We start from the raw sequence: 26,038 nt of genomic DNA on the forward strand, positions 1-26,038 counted from the left end.
TATATTTTATATACGTTACAAAACGAGAGAAAAGAGAAGAGAAATTGCAGAATATCAACCATATTATATAATATGCCGCCGTATAACAATAATGCGATTTTTTCGCTACGTGCTCAACGAGGCGCGGCGTATCTCGGGCACGAAGGCGGATAGAACGGAACGTCAGCGGGGGAGCTGAGGGAGATGCAGACGAAGGGCGGGGTGCGAAACGAGTGAGAAAATTAGGTTCTCGTGCCGAGGAGCGCTCGGGATCGACGAGAGCGACGCGATCATCCGATCAACCGGAAAGAAGTAGGTTTGTTCGGGATTCTCGATCGCGGGATGTCACGTCGCGAGGTACGGCACGCCCCCGCTCGCGTTCTTTCGTTCCTTCTCTCCTCTCTTGCTCGACACCTGTCGATCGAAGGATTAAAGAGGATGCCCCCGTAGAGATGCCGCGGGATTTAAAGCACCGTCCGCGTTTCCCTGAAAACCGTTTGCCGACCAGCGACGAGAGGAGAGCCAATGCGGAGGCAGCAGGGACGAAAGCGTGAAACTCAGGGCAGGGAATTCACGCCAAGCCCGGGGTTTTCGGTGAGGATACTCCCCCTGTTTACACGGCAAACGTAGGAAGTAATTCATCGTGGCTCGTCGCGACTAAATCCATTCCTGATTCACCGCCTCTATATCCTCCGCCGCGCACAGGAGTATTACTCATGCCCGGCAGTAAGTACCCTCGTTACTAGCTGCCGCCGGAGGGTTCGTTACCTCCGAAGAACCCTTCTGGCCCTTCCCTCCCCCCTTTCCCCCGTGAGTGCTTTGTCTTCGGAGACACGCGGAGTACGCGGATGCTCGGAATTCCCACAGGGTGCAGCGCCATTCTCAAAATTGCGAGTATTGCGTGATCGAAAACCGAACGAAAGGCAACTGATTCTCACGCAAATTAAACAGCCGGCGAATGACAATCGATCGACAAACTAATCGTGGCATATTTTTAAGTCAATAATTTGGGAGAGTCAAAAAAATAAATCAGGTTCTTGTTCAGTTATTTTAAATTAATAAAATAAGAAACGTGAAATGTTCTCCATAACATTTTCATCGGCAATTTTATTGCAGATCGCGGGAAGAAAGCCGATCCGAACTTTCAGATCTACCGCTAGATAATTGTACTGTCAGAGAAGATGGACTAACCTTCGGCAGAATTCCTCGTGGCAACGATTGAGCGAAGAAAGGTGGACTCACCATAGTGTCTTTGATATGATCAACTGGTTGCAGCAGGACCGCCGTGGTACCGAGTGTCCTGTGGTGCTGTTGCTGCTGCTGCTGCTGTTGTTGCTGCTGATGCTGCTGCTGCTGCTGTTGATGGTGGTGCTGATGATGATGGGGGTTGCAGTTAGCAACGATGTTGCAAGAGCAAGTGCAGGCGAGGTTGCAGGCCTGCTGCGCGCCGAAAAGGTGTCCCACCAGCCCCGGGGTGATCGTTGCTGCCGCCGGGTTGTTAATGCCGTTTAGCAGGGGCGGGGGCAGGGGCACCGCACCACCCGGGACGAACGGGTACGAATGAAAATACGTGGTGATGGGGGAACGTGTCTCGTCAGCGCCGATGATCGTCTCCGCGAGCCAAGATTTGCTCGATGGGTGCAGGAAGAGATTGCGGCTCGTGGCGGCCGCGAAGGACTGCTGCAGGCCCCAGAGGGTGCGTGCGCGTTCCTGTGCGTTCCAGCAGGCACGTTCCAGCGACGCGGCCTGGCAGCGAGCGGTTTCCGTCTTGCACGAACGGCTCCACTCGTACGAGGGCCACCACAGCTTGTACGAGTACCCGCCCTTGGCCTCTCCCCGCCGGTCCCCGTTCAGGGACGCTCGTCCTCCTCGTGTCTCTCTTATTTTTGCGTTCTCGTCGTCCTCCCCTTGGGACAGGACGCACAACCGGCCGTTTTGTTTTCCCTTCTTTTCGTCCAGCGAGCGGGAGCCGACTGACGGCCCGTTCGACTTCTCGTTACGGCGAGTTCCGCGCCGATCTCGACGGAGCAGCGATGTAGAAAAAGAGAGAAAGAGAGAGAGCGCTCAGCTGACGGTCGAATTCGCGGCGGGATGCGGATAGTCGTTCGGACTAAGCCCCTTTAGCACGCGGAAAATCGCGAGAGCCCCGCTCCGGTATGCGAGTACGTCGGATTGAATTCTACTTACAAACTATTACACGTACACATGTACACGCACGCGGAAACGTACACACGCGCCTAACTCTTTACGTTACATCGATACAACAACGACGCGGGTCTAAGCGTTATCTACATATGCAGTCGAGACAGCGGGGGGACAGAGATCCTTAAATGATACGTGCGAGGATGTTACCCTAGGAGAAACGACGGGCGCGAGCGCGTCGTCAAGGGTGAGCTTCCGAATGATTGTCTGCGTGTGAGCGAGACGGAAGAAGAGTGACAGTTATGACCACGAAGAGAGTGCTCCGCGAAGGTAAAGGGCAGGGGGCGGATTGTGACGGGTGATAGACAAGAAAGAGAGGGGAAATTTATTACGCGTGCGGATTAAATATGTATTTAGTGTGCGGAAGAGGCGCGAGAGAGACGGAGGGCGACCTCGTCTCTCACCTCGCACGATTCTCTTGCCCGTGTAATTGAAACGACGTAGGTACGTGAAATATATATATCTTTTTTTTTTCCTTAATCCTTTCTTCCCCTCGTTAATCCCTCCGACTAAATTCGATGAACGTTATCCTATTCGAAACGAAAGGTGATACACCTCGAATATTACACACTAAGGAAGCTAGCTGAAAATGATTGTCACGAAGATTGACAGAGAGCAGTCCTATTGCCGGACTAGGGAAAGAGATCCTTAAGTTGCTTTTTTTTTTTATATATCTTCTAGGTGTCTTAATCTCCTATCAGTTTACAGTCCGCTTCGTCTCGCTTCTGTCCTGCCACATTCGAATCACGTGTCAGCGACTCTCGCGGCGCGCCAGCCGGATATGTTTTACACGTATAAACGTACGTGAATATAAGTGTAAATATATATATGTATATATCGATTGTATATATTTATATAATAGAGATATTAACGTAGAGCGTGTAGAATCACACGTAGAATCGGTACAGAGGCTGAAGATCACATAAAGACACGACGGCCGATCGCACGACCTCTTATTTCGCACTAGACACGTACTTTACTGCCCCGACCGAGAAAAAAATTCTCCCAATACTTTCCCCTCTCTTTCCCTCGATATGTCCCAACCCACTACAGTTACAATTGATTGTCTTGACGCGATTCTCTTTGTTCCTCGACGGTCACCTGACGACGCAGATGTCGCGATTGTTTCTTAATTTTTTTTTTTTTAATTTTTTTTTCTCTATTTTATTCCTATCTTTAACCTAACAACTTAGCGAGACGAGAAGACTCGTTATTATTATTATTTTTTTTTTATACACATAAGTTATACATTTAGCACAACCGAGACTCTCGCCTTTTCTATTACTATTACTCGATTTCTCGCAAGTCTCGCGGGTCTACCCTCGACGATTGAACAACGTCTGAACGACTATCGCTCAGCGACTTAATTAACGATTACTTGTAGTTCTCGCAGGAGATACTTCTATTCTCTTTTTTTCCCACGGTTTTCTTCTTTCTCTCTCTTTCTCGACCGCTCTTTCTCGAGACGATCGGCGGAGGAATTGCCGAGGTGAGGCAGCCGCGTGGCCCGTCTCGCGGCTTCTTGCGGAGATATGTGTACGTCTATTCGTGCCGACTTCTCGGCTGCTCGGACGAGCTTCTCTTGCCGAATTTTCGGTCCCCTGCAGCGATCTTGCATTCAGCTCGACATTCTTTTCGACAGCGATCAAACGAGTTGGCGAGCAGTTCTTCGTCCAGTAGCAGTCCCCGACGTGTGTGTGTCACGGAAAGATATGTGCCGGCGACGACACGGCGGCGGCGACGACGACGGCCTCGGATTCGCTCGCAATTCAGTCCGGCAAGCTGTCGCTACACACGACACCGGTGGCTCGTGCTTCAGCACACACAGACACACACACACATACACACACGGGCTCAAAGGGGGGAGACAATAGGGCGCGCAGTCAGAGGGCTGCTTTATGCATGCGTACTCGGCGTACGGAAGGATAGATAGAGAGAGAGCGGGAGGGAGCGAGCGGAGATGCAGCGTTTGAACGTGCTTGGGGGAGTCCTTTCGCGGCGCTGAATCACGTGGACTTGCTTCGAACGTTGCTTTCCTTGCGCCTTCTCTCTTCTTCGTGCTGCGTATTCTCAAACGGCAGCGAAAGACTAGTAGACGGCGACGACGACGTGGACGAGGGGTAGACGTATGCTCTCGGCTCGTGCGGTGCTCTTACGCGCGCGTACTTCGCGGATCGAGGCGCAAGATAAACGAAAGCGGAGGAGAGTCGGAAGTCTGCTCGCGGCGAAGAGAAGGAAGCAGACTGCGGGGCGGATAGTGACGCGTGCGTGTGTGTCGTGTGTGTCTGTCTGTGTGTGCGTTTGCCGTGCGAGCGCTTATGACGCGGGCTTCGCGCTGGCGTGAGGTGCGGACGTGCGTTCCGTGTGCGGATGTGTGTCAGCCGGCGGCGTTGAAGTCCAGCGTGGAAGGAGAGACAGACGCGGCGGAGGCGGAGGAGGAGAAAAAGGAAGGGAAAAAAAGGAGGAAGAGTGTGGACGTGTGATGTGAGTGTGGTGTGTGTGTGTGGTGTGGTGTGTGTTCGTGAAAGAGAGAGAGTAACTCGGAGGCGGAACGATTAAAGTGCGTCCTACTCGATCGCCTAGCTTGACACAACTGAGGAGCGTCTCTCTCGCGCGGCGCCGCGTAAGCTCCCGCCGCCGCCACCACCGCCGTCGCCGCCGTCGCTACCACCGCTGCAGCGGCCGCCGAGTCGGATTACAGCGTATACGCGCCTTTCAAACGTGCCTTTCTCGACCCCCCACCGTATGAGCGACGCCACGTAAACCAATGGGGCACCGGAGTACGCCGAGAGGACGCGAGCCCGTACGAGACCCGTCGAGTCTGCGCGCCGCCAGAGCTACTCTCGAGTTCTCTCCCCCACGTGCCCTCTCTACCCTCTTTCATCCCTGGTGCCTCGTCCGCGTACGCCTTCCTCCACCCCGCGGCGCCCTCCAACATCCCCGACACGCTGGCCCACCGTTCGCCCCCGCAACCCCGCGACGACCCGCGCGCGCGGACGCGTCCATCTGAGAGGCGCCACCGCGATCCCGAAACCGCTCTCTTAAGCTTCCACCCCTGCCACCGCGAAACAGACCCTCCGCGCGGCCGGAGGAGGAACGGAAGAGCTTGTATTTATTATGCGCCTGAACAGATACTGGATCCTTTCCGCGAGTGAGCCAAGATTCTATTCGCTCTCACTCTCTCCTCGTGAAAGATGGCCTGCCCCCGTACGTTAAAAAGATTTAAGAAGACGCAGTATCCAAACGATTTCAGATACACGGCATTTAGCGAGTTTCGAATTTCAATCACCGACTGTTATCAATCTTCAAAGAACGACCTGAATCTTTATCAATATGAGATAGCGGCTGCTGCAGTTAATTTTTTCAGTCGACACTAATTTAACGATTGCTAAATAAGTCAATAATTTTTTCTTAAAATATATCGGAACGCTATGTATAAAACAAAATTAAAAGAACAATCCAATATAGTCCAGTTCGTCGGTTTTCGCCTCCGTTAAATAATTTCGTTAATTCTCCAGACTCTTTGAAATCGGCGTGGAAGCAGTAACCATTTTCGATATTCGAATGGACCCTATTTGCCGAAGGTAATTAACATAACAGCCGGAGTTTAAGGTTAAACATCAGCCGTTTGAAGAATAAAAACAAAAAAAAAAAAAAAAGAAAAGCCCGTTTCTTTTAACGCGCATAGTCATAGTTGCAGCTGTGGTGCGCGCCGCTTAACGATAGCGCTCTCCGGCAAAAGTACGCTGAAGAAGTTCAATGGATAGCAATAAAGCACCGACGTCGCAAATGGTTGCCTCCACTCAGTCCGTTATAGCAATAGGCCGGCGCGCTAGAACAACCGAAACTTTTGCGTGCCGAGTATCCGCGAGTCGAGCAGATGAAAAAGTTTTGAGAGACAAATAACGGGGATGAGAGGGATGAAAACGCGTAAACAGAAGCCTCGTGAGTGGATCCGCGAGAGCGGGCCGAGGTACGGCGAATTGCTGATTTTCAAGTCGGCGAAGAAACAGAAAGGTGTAAGTGTGAAGAAAAGGACGGGGAGGAGGAGGGTCGCGCATTGCCATTCGTTCGACGAACGCTCCTCCGCGAGAGTTCGGAGTGTTTGTTCGAGACGGAGATTACTGTTTTCGCGAGGAGACAGAGAGACCTGAAGAAAGAGAGACAGATTCGAGCATAATCACCGCCTTCCATCTCGACGTTCTCGACGACGTCGGAACGAAAATGGCAGAACCGCCGCACCCCACTGCGAAGGGCTTCGAAGGGGTTCTTCGAAACTGACGATTGCACGACCGACGAATTCGAAGTTCCAAGAACGTATCCTCGAGCAAGGATCGATTGCGCTTGCGAATGATTTTCCCCGGAAACGGACGTTTGCGAGGGCACTTCACTAACCGCCAAGTAATATAATTGCTAGGAGAAGCCGGAACTATCGCGGCAAAAAGGGATGCTCGAGAGAAGATTGAAGAGACGAGTAAACGAAAGAGAAATGTCTTGACGTTAATATGAAAACTGCATTCGATACCTAATCACTGTCAAAGAAATTTAAGTAATTAATCAAGAAACCATAATTGCCGAAATAATCGAAAAACTAAAGATGCTCCAAGTTTTTCAGATCGCGTAAAAAGTTTTGTTTCGATAAAAAAAAAAATTTCGTATAGCGCATAAAGAATTTTTTACAGCAAAATCTATTGCGTCAGATGTACCGGCGTTTAAAAGGAGGAGCCGGTGACGTCAATAGAACGCCATTATACAAGCTGCAACTGGAGTGTCCGCAGACATTGTAAATGCTCGCAACTTCTATAAAGGATTGCTTTGTCCGCTCCACGGCAGTGCAGAAGCGCCAAGCTTGTCATGTAAAATTATGTAAAAGCGTACCGTTATTTAAAAACGTCTGCCCAATTGGTAAATATTTGCGGATTTGAAATTAGATGCCGTATCTTCCGAGCGGCACTCGTTCTAGATTTATTTCAGCGATTTTTAATAAACTCCGCCGCGCGCGCTCTAGTGCTGTTTTCTATCTGCGTTTACATTTCCAAATGTCATTTCAATTAAACTGCACTTCCATGTTTAAAATACCTATCGTCAAATATAGAAAATGAAATGTTATAAAATACGAAGCACGGTGAAACAAAATGAAACAAAATAAAACCTCCCCCCCCCTCAAAAAAAAAAATTTTTAGGCAGTCCCAACTATTTGCCGTAGTTTCATCAAATTGCAATATGCAACGTAGATCCATCGCAGACAGTAAATGGTAGAAAATTCAGTAATCCTTGTTTAACTAAGCACAGTCGACGAAATACGGTCGACGTTACGTGGCAAATAATCCGCGCTGTCCAAAATTAAAAATAAAAAGAAGGGGGAAAAAATTGCCGCAACTGTGAAATGCGAAGGGTCTTAAAAATCTCGGCGATGTCGTCGAAATGCGGCGTAAATATCAAACGTTTCGCGATTTTCGGTAAATTATCCGAGTTAATTTCGCTTTGATCCTCGCCTAAAACTAAACCGCGTATCGCACAATCGCTTTAACGTTCATTATCGGCCGTCCGCCGCGTTTTATACATATTTTTAATTACGTCAACGAAATTAAAGCCGCGCAGCTGAAAGGCAGCCGTGCGCCTTTACTTGTGGAAAGTTTAATTAACTTACTAAAAGCTTTGTGTGCCAGAGAAAACGATGTCAAAGGGGCCCGGCAGCGCTTACCTGTAACAAAAATTATTACGGGAATTAGTCGCGGACTTCACTGTATTAATATAATAACACGTATGTTGATTCAAATAGTCGTCAGAAAGTTTTTTATTCAATAAAGAATAATATAGATAATATGCAGAAATAAATATCATAATAAAAATTTTGCTCGCGGAATCTACCTGCCGTCTACCTTTTCGCATTTCTAACAATTAACTTGTTTATATTCATAATTACACAATGATATAATGCGCATAAAATTAAGTAAATAAACCGATACGTTAATTAATATCCCAGTTGTCCCAATAAACATTAAAACGTTAAAATAATTTTTGTCCACATTACACGACCAATTACGTATTTCGTTAAAAATATTATTTTTATTTAGATATTAATCCGCTTACCGATATTCAATCTTTATACTTTCTAACATGCTGACAATAACTTTACGTACATACTTAGGAACACTTTAATTATCAAAAGCACGGGAAAAGACGAAGGCGGAGGCGAAACTCCAACGCTCTACGCTCCAATGTGTTTCTTGGCTCGCCTCGCTTCATAAACAGCACACGAAACCTATATCTCGCTAGGTGATGTTGTAAAGTAAATAATTGAAATTCCAGAATAATTGGAATGCACTTCACAACTATATTATTATAATATGCATAAACTAAGTTTCGCAAACGGTTAAAAACGGTATTAACAAACTACGACGTGTGCGCATTTCGTCCTCCCCGGTATCGCGTATTTCACACTTTTATCGCGGCGTACCGTTGTATTCGTTCGCTTTATCGCTTAATCAAGTTCAGCGTTAAACTTACGGGGCGCGATCCCGGCGGAGCTGACTCGAGCTTTAATCGTTCTCTGGACGGGGGCAGATCGCTCGCGTCTGATAGGGGCTGCGAATTGCTGCGAACCTCGCCCTAATATAGCGCTAATAACGTCCTAAGAACGCGCACATCGCGCGCCCGAGCCCTTCTCGCGCGGTAGGTGCGAAAACGAAATCGCGAGGAGCGTTAGAGTGATCGTTAATCCCGCTGTGCCGACGACTTAATACGTCGGGTAAACCGTTTCGCGCCCTCTCGGGAGGTCGGCCCCTCCACTCGCTAAGCCCCGGTGAAATTACTCCGAGAGTAAGCAGTATGCAGATCGCGAAATCGCGACGTACGTTAAGGATTAACTCCGGGGGCCGCCGGCCCGGAGGGGCGCAAAGAGGATCCGCGCGAAATCGGGAAGTCGAAATGCCGCGCGACAGCTGCGGCACTCGCCCGTTTAATCTATTTGATGGGGACCTCCCTTCGCGCAACTATTTCTGGAAACCGGTTAAGTTTCTCCCGCGTATTTAAGCGACCGGTGCCAACATTACCAGCTCCCGCAAATAATCGATTTCCAGCGCACGTGTATTGTTACCTCTGATCGATAGTTTTTATGTTAATAGAGGAGCGGTGTAGAAAATTGAGCCGTGTAAAACCTCGAAGATCGGTGGACTTTTAAAGTTACCTCATAAAAGAAGAATGCAACGAGATAATTGGAAAATTATATTATATAAATGTATTATACTATTCATTCAAGATAAATCTTATTCTTTCAGGAAGTACGTTAAATACTAATAAAAGCCATTTCGTGCGTAAAAAAAAAAAAAACGGACGATGGTTATATACGAAAAAACTGGTAAAGCAATGATCTTTGAATAATTCAGTATTGACAAGTCGTTTACGGGTTTATCAACATTCGTACGTTCTTCGGCTCGAAGATCGATCACGAGTCGCTTCGGGCGCGTTTGATTTTCATAAACGATAAATCGCTCCCGATAATAATCCATTACGATTTCTTGCGCTTTACTCCGGGCAATCTTCCCCGTCAATCCGCACTCGACATCAATCATCCGCCGCAATTTAACAGGTGGGACAGCTGCCACGTAAACGGATTCGTCGGCGGCGCACTGTTAGCGGATGACCGCAATAATGATTCGTCCAAACAAAATTATGCGCCGTCGATTCTGGCGGACAACCACCTCGTTCCTTCCAAAATTCGCTTTCGCGTTTCTCGACGCGTTCGGCACCGCTTGCTCGGAGTCGTGTCAAAATTATTGGACGTCGGGGGAAAAAAAAAAGAAAAAGAAAAAAAAACAACCGTATGTCATACTTTTTGTGCTCGCAAGAAACTTTCAACCCACGGGGAATTCTCTCATGCAGCTCGATCCGTTTTCGCAAAATGCCCGGTCGCTCTTTTCCCGCCGTTCTCATTTCCCCGCGCAACGATCGGCGATATTACGCGGCCAGGGGATCAGCGGGCGATAGATCACGAATCGCACTTTGCCCTTTGGCTAATCACGCGTCTCGCATGCAGCATAAAAATGCAAAGAGAAATTTTTACGAATACGTGTAATCGATCCGTTCTATTGCAACAAAAAATGTACTAGGTTGATCGAATAAACGGAGCATCGCGTACTAGTTAGTTCGGGATGTGCGCTCATATACCAGTTTTTCCTTCGGTCGATTTAGGTTTAGTATAATTGCACGTTTCGGTGTTTTCCAGGGCCACCGGAGAGTCAGATACGCCGATATCGGGTAACCCGGCAGATTGACGCCGGTTAACGAATCTCGGATATTAATCGGCGCAACGCGTCAGCTCTAAATCTAAATACGAATTTTCAAATAGAGATTCGATATTCGCGCTAACGAGCGCTCGTCAGATAAACATTTCAACGCGGAAACGGGCGACGGAAAAGCGATACGATGAGCAACAACGAGCGGGATCGTTAACTGAAACATGGTAATCGTACTCCAAAACAGGGCGATTCATAAACCGCCACGCGGGAATGGAAATGGAGAATGGAAATGTTCGCGCTTCGCGTGTAACACGGCCAAACGACAATCTTGCCCTCGAAATACACCGTCGAATATGTTATTCCGCAATGAATAACGATCGCGACGCGTGTATCGTTTTACGCTCTGTCGAGGAAACGGAGGCGGGAATGGCCGCGAGATACTTCACACGCGATGTATGCGGCGGCAGTTAATCGCCTAATCATCCCCTGGCAATCGAGGCCGGCGGGTTTTTCCGCCGGATTTCTCGACGGAACAAGATTTTATCACCGCCGGAAGTCACGCGATACGCGGAAAACTCTTACCGCGTCGAATCGTTCCTTATCTTGTCCCTGCCCGCCGTCACGGTTCCACAAAACCGTGGCGGAAAATAGCACTTTTACGATAACGGGGAGCACGATAAACCAGACCGATGATGAATGAATTATAATGGCAAATACGCTGCTTCGCGAGCTTCTCAAGGTAAAACTAACGTTACTCGTAACATAAAATGCTTCAAGATTGTGCGGGAGACCTGTGCGAAATTTCGAGCTGCGAACCAACCGAGATTTCTTCGCAGTTCGCGCGCATCGACCAGGAAATTAATTCTTAAATTTCAGTTTCTCGAAGCTGGGCAATCGGATAAGCGCGCCTCCAATCTCCTCTTTTCCACGGTTAACTGCGGAATCGCGAATCTGCCTGGTCCCGGGGCCCGGCAGCCAGGGAGCGAGATGAACGGGGTTTCCTGTAGATTTCAGTTACAGCCAGCGGGAAGCCAATAGTTAGGCTGTCGCGGGTAATAGGGGTTGATGCATGGCTCCCACGACGCGGCTCGGTCCCTCTCGATCTGCCATTCTTCCACCCCCACCTCCCGTGTGCAGACCGTCGCCCTCGCGCCGCCATCCTTCTCAGGCCCGCCGAATCCACCATTCACTCCTCTCGCGAGTCACTCTTTATTTATTTAGAGCCCCGAGCGACCGGCCGTCCGCGGTCTGCACGGAGAGAGTACCCGGCATTTCCGATGGGATTTAACCGCGCGGTGGGATTTGGCTCGTGCATTCCTCCCATGCGTTGAGAGAGATACAGATATAGATATAAATAGAGATAGAGACAGATTAAGGGAGAGAGGAGGCGCGCGCGCGGTCGATCTCCATCGGTCGATTCCCTATTTCCGCCGGTTTCGTTTCCGCGAGAGTTATCGTCCGTCGTCGCGAGCTCCGCGTCTCTTCTGGTTCCCGGCAGACCGATTACGCTTTTGGACGGCCGGTACCGGTCATCTTCCTATTCTATGCCCGCTCGGCCGATTTATTTCACCGCGAAATCCGGGCTCGCGAAACTTTCCGTTGAGAGATGTACCGGAACAAGGCCATAAACCATTAATCTTTAACGTTTCGGGAAATAAACGGCAGAAACGTTAGATATTCAGAAATTTAATTTACTCAGTCGGCTTTGCGATATTGCTAACAAGTATTAATATAACGCGCTTTTATTTTACTACCTAAAAATTTATCGCCGGATTGGCTTATTGGGTAAACGAAAGATATATAAAAAGTAACGGGGGGAGAGAAAGAAAAAAAAAAAAAAAAAAAAAAAAAAAAAGAAGAAGAGCACCTCGTCGGAAGATCCACGACAAGAAGTGAAAGCTCAGGGCAGTCCGGTCTGGAGACGAAAATCCCTTTCGTCGATACCTCACCCTCGGAACCGGAGGATTAGCCAGGATCGAAAACTCGGGTGATTTGTAGCCGACGGGCAAATAGAATCCTGACACGGCCAACAAAGTCCGCGCGACGAAAAAGGAAAAAGGCTTGTTTGCACGGCTGAAGCAACAAAAAACATTTCCCGTGTATCTTGTTGACCAAACAGGCCAGGTGTTTAACAACAATTCGCCCCGCAACGTGCTGCGCACTGCCCGTAATTAACCCCCTTATCTATAGGTCAGTCGTTTCTTGATAACGATCACCGCGACTCGCGTCCGAATGTTAATTACATTTTCGTGCGACTTCTCCGATATTTTTCTTTCTATCGCGTATACGGATCAATGTCGGCGAAGGGAAGCGAGAGTTTTAATCTAGGAAACAGAGATACCGCCGATTCGCCGCGCGACACGATTTGGCATCGACAACTTTTTTTTTTCCTTTAAACGAGAGCAAACGCGCTATCGTCCGCATTTCGAGGAGCATTTCCGGGTTAACAAGTTTCCATCAGTTCATTACCCTACCCATCCGAGTAAATAAATCATTGCCACGGATTGCGCCGGCTCCCGACTCCTCGATCTTTGCCGTCTAGTTTCGACATCTACGAGTTTACCCCCGGTGCAACGGGCCGTGACTCTCGATTAAGATCTCGTTCGAGAGCCTGAGATACACACGCGCGCGTATACGTACAGCACGGCGCTTGTGTACCCAGTCGAGTGTACACAGCTTGTTCCTTGCTGACAATTGCGTCAGGATGCGAAACGAGGACCATCATTACGTAACAGACGCGCGAGATACGACGGTGCGAAACCACCCTTAAATTACTAGTAGATCGTCATCAAACAAGACCCGCGCCTCGCAATTCCAACATTCACGAGCGCCTAGTTTGCCTTAATTTCACGGAAAATTAACGTAACGTCGAAAAACTTAAATTTTCTCGCTAAAATTATATAATATATTTATAAATTCAACAGATCAAATCAGGCGTTCCTATTTTAATTAAGTCATTAATAATTCATGCGAAATAACACTTTTTATTTTATCTCTTTCTTTTTTTTACCGTCAGAAAATTTCGCGGAAACTCGCAAAAAGCACTACGACCTTTAAGCCTTCAATCACATGATGTAATAAAACGTGATCTCATTTTCATTCTGTTCCTAGTTGCAAAAGCCAAGGTTGAAATAAAAGTCGCAGACGCGAGACGTGTCTGAGCTTGCATTTTTCTGCGTAAACTAATAATGCAAAAAAGAAAGAAAAAAAAAGAAAAGAAAAAAAAAACATAAATCAGATATTCCGTAACGCACGCGTACGTCGGAGCGCGCAATTCTTCGAAGAATCCCAGCTTTCGCGAGATATGCGAACCGAAGACAATTTGCAGCTGCACGCCGCGCTTCTCGAGTGAAGACAAACGTATCAAATTCCGCGCTCATTGTGAATCGCAACAATGACGCGATAAAACGTTGGACGGCGCGTTTTCTTCTTCGCTGAAGCAAGACTACCGTTCGCGAGAATGCGCGAAGAATTCACGACCGAGTGACGCGTCAAGTGCCGAAATACGAAAGGGTATGTCTAAAGAGAAACAAAAAGAAAAAATGTCGGAAATTCGATTTTCAAGACTCGTTACTGAGCCCCGAATATTATTCCGGTGAGAGACGACGGTCTCCGGTCTATTCGAGGTCTACTTGGACACTTTTATTGCGTTCCATAAAAATTCTTGGTCTAATAGCTCGTGGCCGAGCAGCGGCCGAGTAAGCCAAAGGGGAGAAGGTAATGTTACAACCGGGATATAGGACGTAAAATAAAAGCCGGACAGCGACACACATATATATATATATGTACATATAGACTGACCCTCGCGTAACTTTTGATCCAATAAGCCCGGAAACCTATTAAATTCGCGAAATGAAAAAGATATGGTTAAACAACACGTAGAACAGCCTGCGTAATTAGATTAGCTCGTCTTGCAAAATGTACACTGCCAAAATAAATCGTTTAGAGCCTGCCCACGCGGTTCAGTAACACGGGGAAAAGATAATGAAATTCGCATAACGGTTGCGCAATCGAAGTTCCGAAAGGGCACTTCCATCCGAGGTTCAATTAATTCGCGATTAACGTAATTAAAATACGGGATCGTCGCCGAAGTCGAGCGACATTTCGTTCGCATTAACTGCCTAAACATTAAGCGGGGAGTACGACAGCCTTCAACTTTAATTACACTTTGATTCGCTCTTCTTTACTCCGATCTTATTTTTCAAAATCATAAATCCATTCGAGAGGAGTTTGCGGACGCGAGCGGAATTATCATTTCGCGATACTTAGCGAACGATACGTGTCCTCCGGGCGTTTACTTTCAAGGGACGCTCCGCAGTTCCTTCGCCTGGAGAGCACATTTGCGGAAACAACTCTCAGACAGTAACGCGTTTAATCGCGTGAACGCGCATGACTCTGTATAGTCGACAGATGCTCTCAACTGTACGTATGCACTTCGTAAAGTTCAGAGTTGTCAGAGAGAAAACACGTGACCGGAATCATTCGCAAAGATTGAAGTAATATTGGAATGTTTAAAGATAAATCTTATAAGCGCACTTTATTACATATATAAAGAGAAAAATGCAAATGACGTTTTGAGAATTAAACTGCGCAATATCAGGCCACCGGGGAACGTTTAAAAGAAATTCGGCGATTGTGCCATTCGCAATTGCAAATGTTACTGCGTGGAAATTCGCGATAGCGGAAGAAGCGTCTTTCGAAAGGTTAAAACACCGCGACGGCGACGTCTCCCTTGAGAAACGAAAAAGCACGCGCCGCACCGAGTTGGACAAGTCACATTAAGCGAAACGCTTAAGCGCGGATCGATGCGAGATAGCGAAACGTAATCTGTAAATGAACGAAGCAGCGACTTCCGGCTCTAAGCAGCCGGCTGACTTTGATTAATCGTGCGAAAAGTCCAGCTCCAAGGGATCGCGAGCGTCCCCATATCGAGCTCCAAATTGGCGTAATTCCTTCGTTCAACGTTTGACCCGTCCTCGACGAGGAAAATCTTAGTTTCGTCGCGTTCCCATTTAGTCCTAATGCACGAAGCGCGTTCTCTCTCCTTTAATCTCGACGGCCGGGGAACCGTGCTGCGCGAAGCATGGAATGGAACACGGAGATTCGCTGCTTTGTGCCGGCATAAAAATGATAATAACGATAACGCACTCACAATGCGCTCCGTTTACCGTGATATTTCGTATGCGATATTTATTGTGTCGTTTCTCCTGCATCAACCGCGCGAGTTCAGATGTCCCTTATACGCTATTACATCATAATTCTATACACAAGACGCGCACGTGGAAGCAGGTAAAAACGCGGATGTAATCCGATCGTAAATAAGAAATAAAAACGTTTCTGCATAATGCAAATTGATCGAGTGAGCGGCTAAAAGAGAGAAAAAAAAAAGAAAAAAAAAGATAGAAAAAAAAAGAAATATACGCAACGAGAAAAGAAAACGCTGTGACTGTCCGTCTGTGATTAAATCGCTATTGTTCAACGTTCAAGTAGCGTAAAAAAAAAATAAAATTTTTATTTAGAAGATAACCGTTCAAATTGGAAATTTTAACAAGTTGTGAATAAATTAATGGTAATTCGTAACTATATTCGTAATTGCACAGAGAGATTAGCGACCTGCCAAAGGGGGCTCGTTTTCATTAGACGCGCGTTAGCCTCCTAAAAGAATCTTTCTGATCGTACCAACGGCCCGAGAGAAGCTTGCATCAAAGTGCACGCAAAGGTGATAAGACAAAAGATTTTTTCTTTTTTTTTTTTACAGCAACCTTTACTTGTGTTTCATTTCCGTTAGTAAATTTGTTAACTAATGTATTAACTAATGTATTATTCTTAAAAAAATTCTTTGTAACATTTCTATTAATATGTAAGTTGTGTTATTGCAATTGTTGCGCGATGGAATTCGAACGATTGGCGAAACGTGAAATAATAAGTAACTTACAGACGGTCGACGACCGACGGGCGACGTGTTGCTTCGCATACATTTGTACTTGATCCTTTGTAAATGATGACGCAATTTCCTTTTCTTTCTATCCTCCTGTCCGTCCATCTGTTCGTCCTTCCTTACGTGGTAGATTCTGAATTATCCTGACGTGTTGTAGCACTTTAAATCACTCGACGATATATTACACTGCTCTGCTTTTTTTTTATAATCACTATTACTAACACTAACACTATCACTCGAGAGACGGACGACCGAAAGAATGACGGTTTATTATCGCGGCGATTTATGACGATTAAAATTAAGAAGCGCGACGAACGATCAGTCGTTGTATTAATTTTCAGTCTTGATATTCGTGCCATTGCTTACTTCCACCGGGTCTTTCACTAGAGTCGTCCTCGATCCCGACTCAAGAAACTGGCCGCGATAACGTAAAACAAGGTTACTTTTGATTCTTCGATTAATTCTCGTCGGTAGAACGACGCCAAGATCTCGCGGCAAGCGGCGAACGAGACGGGCCGCGATATGTAATGTTCCCCGCGCACTTTATTTTCTTCGAATTCCGCAAAAATTACTTGCTCGAAACGCGAAACGATGAGAGTCTCGGCCGCGACGAAGAAGACGGGCCAGGTGCTGATCTCACGCCCTGGCAATGGCGGTCGCTGAAATCCGCTGAACGTCGCTGAAGAAGATGGCGAGTGAAGAGCGTCGGTAACGTCGGACGCGCAGCACAATTCAGATCGGACGCTCCGTTCGCTTCGCCGGCGACATAACCTTGTCGTTCCGGAGCACTTTTTTGAGGCGCGAATCGGGGCACAAAACGACGAGTGAAATAGCTCAGATGTGCAAAATATGATCGTTCGTTTCCAAGTCGACTACGTCGACACTGATTCGTACGCGAAAACTGCCTACACGCGATCGAAAATAACGCGAAATTGCGGAGCGATTAACAATACATCCTCGCGCCCGAGACTCCGCAACTAGACTGACCGTTAGAGATTTCGCCTCTTAGATAGAAGGAGACAACCGCGTAAAAAGAGTGAGACAGCAATAGGCCCGATCGTCAACTGAACGCTGTTTTCGCTCGTTCGCGAAGGCGCCGAGCTGGACGAAATTCTCGGAAGAGCCGAGCTCGACGAAATTCTCAGAAGAGCCGAGCTCGGCGAAATTCTCGGAAAAGTCGACGCCAAGATTTGTTTATGTTCTTTTTTACTAGCTCATCGAGCTCGATTCCCGAGATCCACTGTCACTTTCGAGCTCCCAGATCGTCGTCGTAATAAAATCAAAGCTTCTGTTCGAGCGAGCCTCGAAAAATCGAATAACCCGAATAGTTTTCTACATTATATTTCTCGTATCCGTTTTAGAAAAAAAATCGCACGAAATATAAACGCGCCAAGATGCGACGTAACGTTGCATCGGGATTTATTAATCCTGTCCGATAAATTGAGCGTCGTCAGATAATAATTTACGCGCTCGGATTATATTAAGACTCATTCGTTTCATCGATAATGCGCCATTACATCTTTGTCTTGAAATCTTTATCTGAAAATTCAATAACCGTAACTCCGATAATTAAAACTCCAATAACTGAAAAATTAAAGTAAAACAAACGCTGATATGGCTGCGCGTAATCTGACAAGCATGGAGTGCAAACAAAAGCTTAACCAACCGAAGTTGTTAAACCAACCGTAACAAGTATAATAAAAAAAAAAAAAGAAAAAAAAGAAACAAAAAAACAAAGAGATTAGTGCATACGAAGAACAAGAGAACTTCACGCAGAACTGAATTCGGCCGCGAAACTTCCATTTCGCGGCAGAGCACAGCCGTCACTGCAAACAACATTGTTACAATGCATGCGAAACGTTTTTCAAAAAAGGGAGGCGGAAAAAGAAACATTCAGCAAACTCAGCCTTGCCGCGTTACTTGTATTTTCGTTTTTCTTTGTCCAATCGGAGCAACACGGCGACCCACAAACGCCAGAGTACAAGCAAAATTCAACCACCCTTAACATCTATACGGAAATAAAGAGAGAGGGAGAAAGAGATAGAGAAATAGTGTGTGTGGGTGTATTCGGAGTACGAACGGACGCACGCTTAGAGACGAGTATACACGGGCTCGGGGCCGCACGTACGATTCAATCGCACCCTTAATTAGCACACTCAATTAAACACACGAGCGCGCAGCTCGGACCCGCACCGCAACCCGGCAGAGACTGTGCCACGCGTGAGTTTTTGCGTTTAAACTGCGTTAGAGGATCGAATTACGGACAATTACACGCCGGTTGAGCGAACTGTTTGTTTCGCGCAAACCAAATTAAAGAGAGAGCGAAAAGCGTCATGGCGAAGCACGGAGGAGAGAAGACAGGGAAGATAACTTCTGCGGCTTCTCTTTGGAAGTATATATTCCCACAGCTGTCGACCCCTTTACGCGTTATACCTTTTTGTGACCGCTTTTCTCCGACTTTTTCTTGAAGTAGTAAATTAAAGTTTATCTCCTCGGTACATTGATACTGAATAAGAAAAAAAAAAAAGGAATCTAATTAAACCCGGGCGGGCAAGAAAATTACTGTCGAAAGTTTCATAGAAATCAATAAAATTTTTATATAAATTACAATTCTAATTTTATCAGCCTGCCTTCCATTCAAATTAAAAGTTTAATTACAAAATCGAGTATTTGTTTCCACCGAATAAGTTATCATTTTTACAAAAAAAAAAAAAAAGAAAATAATAATAAAATAAAAAAATCGCTATTTCTTTTGCGGTACATTTGTCGAACGTTGCGAATATAACAGAGACACGTCGCATTGTGTATATCGTGCAATTTCATTTTTTGTTCCACGGCTGGCTGGACTTTTATAGGTCTCGATAGTTATAGACCTTGCACTATCTTCGTAAATGTTCGAAAGAACGTTACACTATGACGGAAGATAGCGGCACGTCGGCGTAATATGCGTTCACAGATCCAACACGTGCCGCAGTAAAATCGAACGAGGGCTCAATTTTCCATTTCCTACCAACGTGGATATCCCCGCTATTCTCAAGGATTGCGGTGTAAGTGCTTATTGGAAGACCAGCACCGGGGCCGTTCTCTACCGCCTTTATCGCGCTTTAATAAATAGAATAAATTTCTTTCTCGTTAATGAAGTAACGCAAGCATTCGACGTGCCAAGAAGCGGATTCCTTTTTTAACGATATCCCCGGAATACGTGCCTACCCGGGCTGTCAAAAAATTAAGCATCTACTTCGGAAAGCAATCTGCTTCGAGAAAAATTTCCATCGGCCGAAACTCATACGTCGAACTGTTACGACCGAGTTAAGTTCTTCCGCGAAGTTCGGCGTTGAGAGAGAATTCCGGACGACGCATATTATAGGCGATATCGGATCGCAGCATCTCTCTGCTCGCGGTCCATTTCCGACGGTAGACGGGCAGCTCGCGGGCGGGAAAAAGAGAGGAGAGAAAGGGAGTCGTGTGACAGCCGCATTGTCTGTGACGAAACTCTCTCGATGCTTGTTTACCGCCACTTGCCTCGAGTGCACGGGAACAATGGCCGGGCAAAAAAGTCCAATACTTCGAGCCGAACGCAGCGCGACAAGTATATAAGCGCTCGCTCAAGAGATGAGCCGCCTTCTAAGACTTGAAGAGGTGCACCCTCGAGGCTGCACCGAAGGAGGATATAGAGAGGAACGTGGGTGAGGGACGCTTTGATTATTTCTCGCTCGCCGAAACTTTTCGTAGCCCGGGTGGCAAGAAGCCAGGATTAATTGGATGCACCTCGGCGTTAATGTAATTAAAATTTTGATTTACCTCTCGGTTACTTGGCCCGCCCTTTGTGTAAATGATGAACAATAACGCGCTCGCATCATTTAAGATTTATATAATTATGGTATAAAGGAATAGAGGCACTATTGTGCCTACTTAAGATATCGTTAACACATTTCTTTTTGTACCTATTTGATAGCCTAAGCAAATGTGAGAATAATTTTTTTATTATACATTATATTTTAATTTCGTTAAATACTTTAATTTAAAAATTAGCAAATGTTTAGTAACCGTATAAAATGAACTTTCCATTACGTACTTTTTACACATCAGCTATTATATTTTTATGACATATGGAATATAAAACTTTCGACATTAATAATATGCTTCTATGTGTTACCTTAATATAATTTAAAAAAATTATAAAGTTCACAAAATTAATTTCTACAAATATATAAATTATTTAATTATATTCTAAATTATTGTCTTAACAGATTTATTGAATTAAATAGAAATATAAATTTTATTTCCTTTTTTGAACTATATCAATTTGCATTTGCATTGAATCTTCAATACATATAACACATAATGAAATAAAAAAAAAAACTCAGTACACCCGATAACTTCAAATTAAAAATTGTTTTATTGAATGTTAAAGAAAACTATTTTATTAAATATTATATTCTGCTATATACTGTTACGTAGATAAATTAAATCATAATTAAACGATAGATTATAAATGGCGTTTGAAGCCACAGTTAAAACTAAAAACTAACGCAAGCTGTCCGGCAAACTTTCCAGGGAATAAATTATCGATATTCTTATTGGAATAAATTATCGGACTCTTAGACACTCTTAAAAGCTCGCGCGGGAACTTCCTGTCTCAGTAAATATCGGATATTTCGCGAGACGAGTTTTATTTTCCCACCTTTCTTACTCCCTGGAAAAAGAAATTTCCAACTGTGCTTACGCATCAACCTCCTGTTTCCATCGACAATCTAAAAATCCCGTTTACGCCGCTGATTGCACTGTTCTGTCTTTATCTCTCTCGCGAAAACTTTTGCGAACCAAATGCTGAAAAGTTGTCAAACTAAATGCGCGAGTGACGTGCTAAAGAAAGAAGTGCCGCCAGTCAGGAAGACATTGTTATTCGCGTGAAAATCGTTTCAAGACCCGACAGAACACATCATTAGACACAACCCTGGCAAAACCTCTCGACGTAAATTTAAGCTATTGTTCTGCGCCGCATATATGTACGTGCGAGAATAAAAATAAAAAGTAAAAATAATTATTTCGTGATGTGTTACATAGGACCAAAAAAAAAAGAAATCTATTTCTTTGGGCCGTAACTCGCGAGTGATTAATTCAGGCCAGCTTCAATCGAAAACGATATATTCAGGTTAAAAGTTTTGTGCGGGCGAGCGACGAGTTCGGCAGCTACACAATCTCGGTGATAAACTGTGAGTGAGTGCGCGGCACACGGACCCGGCGACCGACCACGTGCAGGCAGTCGAGGTGATAAGCAGCGCGTGCGCGCGCGACACACGGACCCGACGACCGACCACGTGCAGTCTAGGTGATAAGCAGCGCGTGCGCGCGCGGCACACGGACCCGGCGACCGACCACGTGCAGTCGAGGAAGGAATAGTCTAAGCGTAGGTCAGGAAGACAGCTGAGCGTTATCTGTCCCTCTCTCTCTGTCTCTCTCTCGTGCTTCTGCCGACGACCAACGATACAGCTGGCGCCACCGCGCCGACCAAGAGAGCAAACATCTCGGTGACGAACGTAACTCGCGCGTACTTGCACAACATGGATGACGCGACGTAATTAACAAGTCATCGTCGGCAATCCGGCCCAGCATCCGACGACCAGAGAAGAGAAGGAAGCCTCGGAGAGGCATTGCGCCATGCGTAGATAGGTTAATAACGCGCTGAAAAATAAATCGCTTATCGTAAGTTGTTGCCCGACGCGATTAAACAATACTTGTTTTCTGTTTCAACTAAGGACTGAGAGGAAACGCGAGTGCGACGATGTCTTGTGTGCGAAAGAGAATCCGACCCGACGTTCCTAAAGAAAGAGGAAATCTCGGAGAAGCAATGTACGCCGGAAGGCAGACATAGCTGCTGCGCCGACAGCAGCTAGCGAACGTAACTTGAAAATCGTGTGCGTCGAGTTTCACATGTGCCGCATATATGTACCGCGTCGGCCCGTTGCCGATGACTGATTTCCCTCCGTTCTCTCATTCCCTGTCTCTGTCGTCGCAGAAAACGCCATATCCGTGTACATCGACGGAGCAACCTCAAAAGTAAGCTACATTTTGTATTTTCGTAAAACATCTAGTCGATAGTAAGGTAGTTGAGACTCGCGTGACATTGGAATAACATTCTGAATATTTGCCAGAATAATCGGCATGAAATTCTTTTCCAGCGTGTTGACCTGCTTCGAGACTCAAGCCGCTCGAAAAATGTATATAAACATTGGACAACCGGGCGAGCGGCGAGCGGCGAACGTGGCCTTGAGCGCAACATTCCTCAGGCGGGAATTGAGACGAAAACATCATACGCACACGTACTACACGACGAGCGAACCAACCTCTTCCTATCCGCATCAAAAGGTAATTCCATTTAATAATTAAAGGTATCGGTTCTCGCGAATAAAAATCCCTGAGTACCTCTGTGTACGTGTAAAGTATTTTAACGCGACACATGTTCGATCTTTATATTTTAATACGTCTCTCAAAAATATATCTAATTATTTAATTTTCTTTTTTGTTACAGATTAAAATCTAAAAAAGTGAACGCGCCGTTGTCGCCGGTATTTAATGAACGAACCGGTTCGTCGCGTTTTGTTTTTTTTTTTTTCTTTTTCCGGGAGTGCCACATAGCATCGCGCGATTTTAGTTTATCTATGAGTTGCGTCGTGAGTGTTTTGTACTGAAGAAGGACTGACTCTACAGACTGAGAGGAGGAGCAGGTCCAGGAAGGACATCATGCTTCAGCGGAGCAACGCCACGGTGAGCATAATTTTTTATTCTCATATATAAAATAATAAGCTCGTCAAAATTTTGTTTTTACATTGCCTGTGATTTTAATCTTTCTACAATTAAAATTTTTTATTTCTTTGTTACAGGATCGTCGTAATTGTTATTTCACTCCGCTGCTGCGCATCATTCTGCATGTAAGTAACAAAAGATATTTTTCTTACTGTATAAAAACTTCGGGTGGGAACTTTACATATGTACAAATATTTAAAAAAAAAAGATTTAGGTGAATTGTTTATTTCGGGTACATCGCGTAAATTGCGATACTTCGCGAAAAATAATTATTAATGTACACATATATAACGTTTAATTGGTTAAAATTTTTCGGCACCAAGTACTCACCGCTCAAACATTATTAATGATTCGATGACATAAACGCCATTTTTCTCGACTCGCTGCCTAATAATAAATAATTTGACGAAAATCGCGATTCATTGTAACAGATATGTTACGTATCAAATTACTTTGTCAGCCATTACGACGCGGTTGCAAAGGCAATTTACGCCGGACACACTTTTTAATTATACTATGTTAGAAAAAACGTCCGTGATGCATTGCGTGTATATTTAGAAAAATTTGCTGCGCAATGAACGCATATATACGGCCATTAACTGTGCACAATTATTCGTCAACGCAAATGCGAAAGACATATTTTACCTTCATAAAAGAGATGGGTGACGCGGCGTTAAAAATTTCTCGCGAGTCAGGGCGATTTAATATCCTACATGTCACGGTGTTTCATAGATTCAACAACGGTGATCTTCAACGTTCGCGGAAGTAAAGTTCATGAAAGAGCAAAAGACTTATACATTTTCGTCCTATGATCCAGCGTTCTTTTCATCGACGGTCTCGCGCGCGCACAATGTGCCAATTTCCAAAATCTTCAGTGTAGAAAAAAAAACAGCATTAATTTTTCATCGAAGCTGACCCGTCGTGCTTCCATTCAAGAAGCGTTTTCGCTGTCGAGTGCTCATTGTTCACACTGATCCGATCCCTGGCAATAACCTAAAGTTACCGCGTCGTTCGTATAATTGGACGTGATCGCGCGAAAGGATCGCGGGTCAAAAACTACCTCAAACCCGCGCGAACCGAGAGCCCAGTTCGGACGCTTCTTCGAAAGAGTGATGCAAACGGAGCACAGCTGTCGGCACAGCTGTGATTTTGAACGTGGAAAAACAAACGAGTATAAAACAGACGCGACATTTATGCAACGTCATTGCGTTCATCAGGGCAATTAATTGACTCTCGAGTTTTTCAATATCGGACAACGCGTGTTTACCCTGGCGTTTCATTTTGACGAACGTCATTAATTTTTAACGGCCACGTAACCGTGTCGCGTTACATCTTTTCGGCACTTTGTTAACGATAATTAAAATTAATTGAAAGCTCCCCCTCCTCTCGCTTTCCTCACCGCTGTGCCGAGAGCTGATGGCGATTCGCGAGCGTACGGAAAATCGCGCGCGGGACGTTGCACGATTTTTACAACACACCGAGTCTCATGGCGTTAATTAAAAACAATAAAATATTTTTCACAAAGGGACTGCAACAGCGCGCTCTCCGGCTTTCAATAAAAAAAAAAAATAATAAATAAATAATGAACAATGACGCACAATTATCCCTAGTTCATTTACGTAACGCCGCTCATCCCCCAATTACTCTGCGCGCTCGCGAAACTTTCGCAAATTATTTCGCATATAATGAAATAACATTGTAATTATGCGTAATGCGATAGCTGTTTTCATTACGTGTAATGCAATACATGCGACGGCTATCTCACTTCCCTTATTATCAGGCGAGCTTCATTCGCGGCTCTCCTAAAACTGGCCCGACATTTGCAAATCAAATTCACCGCAACGTGAATCACGTTGGATCGATTAAAAGCGTTTTTTTCTTTTTTTTTCTTTTCGCGAAATTTGATTTCTCGGTATGTGAAAAGATTGCGCAATACCGCGTAATTTTCACGAAAACTATTTGAGAGTATAAAAATATATCTTTTCGAAATAACACGTCGTGCTATAATACAATCTAACTAATAAAAAACAAAAAAAATATAATTCATATAACTCTGCGCGCAATTAAAGTTCAATGTCTTTTTTTTTTTTTACATAAATTAAAATAGATATCGACGCGTGAACTCCATTTAATCGTTATAATCGCTTCACGTGCATTCGAAGTTGCGGAGTTCCGCGGTTTTCGGTTGTCGCCTCGGAATCTTGAATGGATTGCGTTTCAATGTTTGAGGCTCGCTCGCACATACAATTATAGGGTTCGCATAAAAGCATCGAGTCGGATTTCCATTAGTTTAATTACGGAAAGGAAGGATAGTCGATGCCAATAGGGAGCGAGCCGCGTTTTCGGGAGCTGCAGCCGAGACAACAGCTACGAGGCAATTCCACGAGGATGGAAACTCACGTCGTATCATTATCGAAGGGCAAATACGTATTCGTGTGCAGTCAAATACGCTCGTGCGTGTGGATGCATAGAGGCGCGCGATCACACAAGAAATTCGGGACGCTTTGAAAGCGCGCGGAAACTCTTCCTCGATATTTTGAAACGTTTCTCGAGTACCAAGCACACTTCGCGATATTTCGAAAATGTGTCACTTATCTGTTTTACCGTTATGGAGGACCGGCACTTGTCACGCATTTTAGTTGCAACTAAATTTAGTGGAAAATATTCAGCGGCGCGAAACTTTCCTCGGTTCTAAGAGCACGTCTCTTGGAAACGCCTGCGTCCTTAAACTTCTCTCGCCCGGAGCCGAAACACACGCGCGAGAAATATCGATAAAGTGGCGGACCGATGTGACGAGAGCAGAATTCCATTTTCATAGAAATCGTAAATCGGCCTTCCGGTCGGGTGTGTAATTAAAAAGCCGCATGCATTC

The 26,038-nt window shown here is 45.5% G+C and overlaps 1 protein-coding gene across 20 annotated transcripts in view; it reads right to left on the reverse strand.

The window, feature by feature from the left end:
• Positions 1-26,038, reverse strand: part of Heph (polypyrimidine tract-binding protein 1 heph) — a 349,521-nt gene that overhangs the window by 181,805 nt on the left and 141,678 nt on the right. Inside the window, exons 1-2 of one of the 20 annotated variants that reach the window (XM_070655614.1) lie at positions 16,357-17,300; positions 7,832-7,885 (exon numbers count right to left, since the gene is read on the reverse strand). The exons of 17 other annotated variants lie outside the window; for them this stretch is intronic. Coding sequence is in view for 1 of the 3 variants with exons in the window: in XM_070655606.1 (XP_070511707.1) it covers positions 1,171-1,224 (54 nt within the window). In the remaining 2 variants the exon portion in view is untranslated. Of the gene's footprint in view, positions 1-1,170; positions 5,119-7,831; positions 7,886-16,356; positions 17,301-26,038 lie in introns of those variants that run through there. 2 more of the 20 variants (XM_070655612.1, XM_070655606.1) reach the window with 2 other exon arrangements.

The sequence above is a fragment of the Cardiocondyla obscurior genome, linkage group LG04, assembly GCF_019399895.1.
Source record: "Cardiocondyla obscurior isolate alpha-2009 linkage group LG04, Cobs3.1, whole genome shotgun sequence".
NCBI lineage: Eukaryota > Metazoa > Arthropoda > Insecta > Hymenoptera > Formicidae > Cardiocondyla > Cardiocondyla obscurior.